General features: G+C 68.1%; 1 protein-coding gene across 1 annotated transcript in view; it reads left to right on the top strand.

Annotated features, from left to right (window-relative positions):
- The window catches only part of CHLNCDRAFT_138835 (hypothetical protein), a gene marked incomplete at both ends in the record, with an annotated part of 6,216 nt that extends 4,904 nt beyond the window's left edge, over positions 1-1,312 (top strand). Inside the window, 3 exons of the mRNA XM_005844519.1 lie at positions 79-225; positions 498-599; positions 887-1,312. Coding sequence (XP_005844581.1) covers positions 79-225; positions 498-599; positions 887-1,312 — 675 coding nt within the window. The remainder of the gene's footprint in view (positions 1-78; positions 226-497; positions 600-886) is intronic.
- Between the last annotated feature and the right edge of the window lie 3,508 nt (positions 1,313-4,820).

The raw sequence follows: 4,820 nt of genomic DNA, 5'->3' as shown, positions 1-4,820 counted from the left end.
GGTGTACTTACTATTGTGTGCCCCTCCCTGCCCCACTTGGTGTACTACTGTGTGCCCCGCCATGCCGTGCCCATGCAGGCCAAGGCCCAGGGAGACGACCAGGCCATGTTTGTGGACGAAAACTTCTGCACCGCGCTGGAGTACGGGCTGCCGCCCACGGGCGGCTGGGGGCTGGGCATCGACCGCTTCACCATGATGCTGACTGACAAGAACAACATCAAGGAGGTGGGGCCAGTGGGCGGGAGGTGGGGGGCCTGCAGCAGAGCGGGAGGGGCTGCAGGACAAGGAGGGTTCCAGTGGCTGCCTGGGAAGCGAGCAGGCAGGCAGCAGTAGAACTGGCTGGCTGGCTGGCTGTGGCTGGCTGCAGTACACGGGGGATTCAAGCGGCGGCCTGGGAAGCGGGCAGGCAGGCAGGCAGGCGGGGGCAGCCACAGGCAGCAGGTGCCCGCGCGCCGACCTGCTCTGCGTGTGTGTGTGCTGCTGCTGCTCCGCCGCAGGTGCTGCTGTTCCCGGCCATGAAGCCCGATGCATCGGACAAGCCCGCGGCGGCGGCGGCGGCGGCGGCGGCGGCGGCGGATGGAGTGGCGGGGCTCAGCATCGTGAGTGCCTGCCGCAGGGCTTTAGGGTTTAGGGTGGTGCTGCCGCCTGTACGCTGCCTGCCGCCTGTACGCTGCCTCCTGCCTGCTGGATGCAACTGTGTCCTGCTGCTGCTGCATGCTCTTAGCCCACGATGAGCCCACTCAAAACGCCCACCACCCTCGGCCCACCACTGACCCCGCCACTCCCCTCCCTCCTCCCCTCGCCTCCCGAGCCCTCTCTCCCTCTGCACCTGCCTCTGCCTGGCTTCTCATCGCAGAGCGAGCCCGCCGCTTGATCTCTTGTTCAGGCACAGGGCGCGCCTGGCGCCGGCGCCGACGCGAGCATGGTGTTGGCACAGGCGCAGGCCACGCCCAGCCGTACGGGCAGCGGCGCGGGCTGGCCCGGCACGCCCACGCCGGCAGACGCCCCGCCGGCTGCGGCGGCGTCGCCGGCCGGCTGCAGCAGCCCGCGGCGCGCGCGCGGCGGCGCTGCTGGCGCCACCGAGGCGGCGCTGGAGCGGTTCAGGCGGGTGGTGGTGCTTGAGGCGGCGGCCACCCGCGCCGCCGCTCATGCCGACCGTCAGGCGCTGGTGCACGGCCAGCCTCTGGAGGGGGTGGTGCGCTCGGTGTCGCCGCAGCCGCTGGCGCCCGGCGGCACGCGGGAGGGCACCGAGGCGCGCCTGCGCCTGTGGCGCGGCAGCAGGGCGGGGCAGGCGCCGAGCGGCGAGCCGTGATGCCCGCGCCCGCCTCCCGTCAGACATCTGCCACTGCTGCTGCTCGACACTGTTCCTGTTATGCCTGTTTGTCGCTCTCCACGCCACGTGTCCTGGCGTCGCAATTCTTTGTCCAGCCGCCCTGCTTCCTGCTAGCGGCATGTTACAAGCACTCTCAACCACAGCGCCAGCCGCACTAGCCCAGACCGCGCTCAACACTGCGAAGCCCGGAAGCTAACAGATAAGTGCAGCTGCTGCTCAGCTGGTGGCAGCCGGCTCGGGCTCGGCGGCGGCGGCGGCTTCCGCTGCTACCGCCGCAGCCTGGGGCCCTCTACGCGGCGGGTTGCCGCCTGCCACCACATTATAGACCAGGAAGAGGGCCATGGCGGCGCTGAGGCCCAGCAGCGCTCCCATGAACATGCGGGATACCCCCTGCTGTACCGCGCGGTACGCATAGTATGCCAGCCAGCCCGCCAGCCCTGCAGGCGGAGCAGAGCAGGGAGGCAGGAGGCTGGTGTGGGGGTGGTGGCGAGGCGAAGAGGGGGAGGTCGGGGCGTGTGCCGTGCGGAAAGCAATTAGGTTGGCAGTCAAGCAAGGGACAAGCAGCCAGCGCGGCAAGTGGGGAGCAAGCCTTGGAACAGAACAGAGAGGGCACCACGCTGCACAGCTGCGCTTGCCTGCTTCCGACAGCGTGATGGGCGTGGTGGCCTTGCCGGCGCGCCACGCCCTGAGAGACAGGTTGGACAGCACCACCTGCGCCGCCCCCAGCACCGCCATCACCGCCGCGGGCTGCCCCCAGCCGCACAGCTTGCCGGCCAGGCCGCCCGCCAGCAGCAGCGCGCCATAAGGGATGCACATGCAAAAGTCATGGAGGAAAGCGTGGCGGGCGCCGGCGACGGCTGCGTCCTCGCCGTCGCTGCTACTGAGGGAGGCTGCCGCCGAGGCCGCCGCGGACGCCGTTGCTTGTCTGACCTGCAAGCCATGATATGTTGGGGTATCAATCACGTCGTCGATTGACAGAGGGTGGAGGGATGGGTCAGCTTGGTAGGCTGGCCGTGAGCGGCGGCAGGCAGCGGCGGTGGCGTGCTGGGTGAGCGCTATGCCGGCTCGCCTGGCGGCCTCGGAGGGATGCTGTCCCGCACGGCAGCGCTATGCTAGCACGGCTGAGGCTTGACAGCGCCGTGGCATGGTGCTGCACGCTGCGTCGGCCGCCGATGCTCCCGCTCGTCGACGGCTGCTGCTGGCAGCACAGCTGGAGAGCGCAGGCAGTGGGCATCGTGATGCGGAATAGCGCAGGGCTTTGGGTTTGCTCATCCCTTCATCCGCCCCCGCCCCTCCCCGCTGTGCCGCCTGCTGTGCGCCACACGGGGACCCCCAGTTCCCTGCCACTCCTTTGCTCTAGAAAAATCTCTTGAAATCAAGCAAGTTGTGATCTGTTTGGTATTGCAAGGGATACAGATAATGGCAAATCAAGGCGGCAAGCCACGGACCGGTCGCACACTCATGTCAATCGCCCGCCTGCCGTGCCGCCGCCTCGCGGCTTGCCTTCTTTACGTGGGCGACATACGCAGCCGCGAGCTGGGAAGCACGGCTGAGCTCTGCGCTCAGGCGATCGCGCTCCTCCCTGAGGCGATCCCGCTTCCCCTGCTGCTCCCACTTGCGAGCAGCCGCTGCGAGAGTGTACTGCACCTCGGCTTCCATACTGGCACTGCTTGCCTGCAGCGCCGCATGCTGCTGCTCCCTGCGCCGCATGGTTCCGTTGACCTCCTCCAGCAGCAGGCTGCAAGCGTCGGTGAAAACAGCGGCACCGTCCGGCCCTGGCGCCAGACCGGCCGCGGCATCAGCGCCTCGCTCCCCAGCCAGCCTGCCGGTGGGTCGTGACAGGTCGTCAGTTTTGACATCAGGCGTGCTGGTTGCGGTCAGCACCGTGCGCTGACGCTTGCCAGGCGTCACGTCATCAGACATGATCAGTCGCGCTGCAGCACAGGTGCAGGGGCGCGGCGTGTGGCGGCGGCGGCGGAGCCCGGCCAATAGCTGCGCGCTGCGAGCCCTGCGTGATCGCATCTCGCTCACGCCACGCAAATATGCGCCTCTGAAAACTCCCCCACCGTGGTGCAGCTGCCAGGCGCCGTGGGAGTTCTGTTCTCTCCTCTCACCCACACTGCACCAACCTGCTGTGACGATAATGATTGGGGACTGGCTGCCCTCTGCAGCCTGCCCTCCAAGGCTTCTAGAAGCTCTGGTCCGCCCGCGTGGCGCGTGGCGGTGCCTGGGCATGCAGGCCGGCCTGCGTTGTCTCCCCAACTCCACAGGGGCCCCAGGATGACCAAGCTGTCACAATTGACTTCACAGGACTCTTCACTGCGGGTGGCCGTGGTGTGCGGCCACTGGAAGAGGCAGGGGGCCGTCACCACAGGTGAGACTCGCCAGGCAAGGGCTGCTGTGCCGCGGGAAGCGCAGGGCAGGCCAGGGGGCAGCGGCCTGGCACTCCGTGTGCTGCTGCTCGCGTGCCCAGGCCAGGTGCCACCTCCGCGGCTGCCGCCGTTATTGCCCATCCCGCTGCCCCTGCTCTGCACCAGGCATCTTCCTCGGTGGGCACCACGATTACACCTGCGGCGGTGCAATCGAGTGCTATGTGCAATGCACGGGCACACCAGTGGAGGCAGGCGGCACATGTGACGGCTCCTCCCGCAGTGGCGGCAACAATAGAGTCCTCACTGCCTCGGAGTTTGAGAAGCACTCGGGTGGGCAGCCTGCACTGTGCGAGTCAGGCCTGCTCAGCTGGCATAGCCGCCCTCTCCGCTGCTGCGCTGCTGCCCAGGCTGTGCGTGTGCGTGTCTGCAGCGTGTGTCGTGTCTGACGTCCCTGTGTTACAGTCACCCCGCTATGATAGGCCGCGTGAGCAGACCTTGGGCAGGGGGCACACGTGATCAAGGGGCATCAAGAGAGGGGGTGGACCATGGAGCACCCTCTCCATGGCTCCGACCACCCTCCCCCCAGCTGAGCGTCCCAGGGTCACCCCACCCTGGCCCCGCTCCCCGTCCTGCCGGACACGCAACCCCCACAACGTGGTGGGGGACGTGGGGATCCTTAGCAGCTTAGGCCTGCCAGGCCGACGGGTGCCGATGCTGGTGCGGGCTCCCGGCGGCAGGCAGCGCCGCCGCCGGGCACTCAAATGGCATGGGGCACATGGGCCCCCATGCCCGCACATCTCCCAGGCACATGAAAATACCAGAAGGCTGCACATGTAAGGGTGCATGCATTGCAGGCAGGAGTGCAAAGTGGCCTGCCGCGGCGGTCGGCTGTGCCATTACTCAGTCAGCCGCCGCTACCGTGCCGGGCTTGGCGTTCCCATGCCAACATGCCGGCGTGCCATCGCGCAAGGGGCCAGTGAGTGTGTGAGGCGGAGGTGGGGGTGGTGGGGCTGCCGCTGACCGTTGCTTGCTGACGCTGACGCTGCTCTTACCTGCGGGGGGAGGGGGTGGGTCGGGAGCCAAGGCCGGGCAAAAGATGCCTGGGCCCTACTCAA

Source organism: Chlorella variabilis (assembly GCF_000147415.1).
Source record: "Chlorella variabilis unplaced genomic scaffold CHLNCscaffold_22, whole genome shotgun sequence".
Classification (NCBI taxonomy): Eukaryota; Viridiplantae; Chlorophyta; class Trebouxiophyceae; order Chlorellales; family Chlorellaceae; genus Chlorella; species Chlorella variabilis.
Note: the sequence above shows the minus strand (reverse complement) of the source record. Positions and strands in the feature narration are given on the sequence as shown.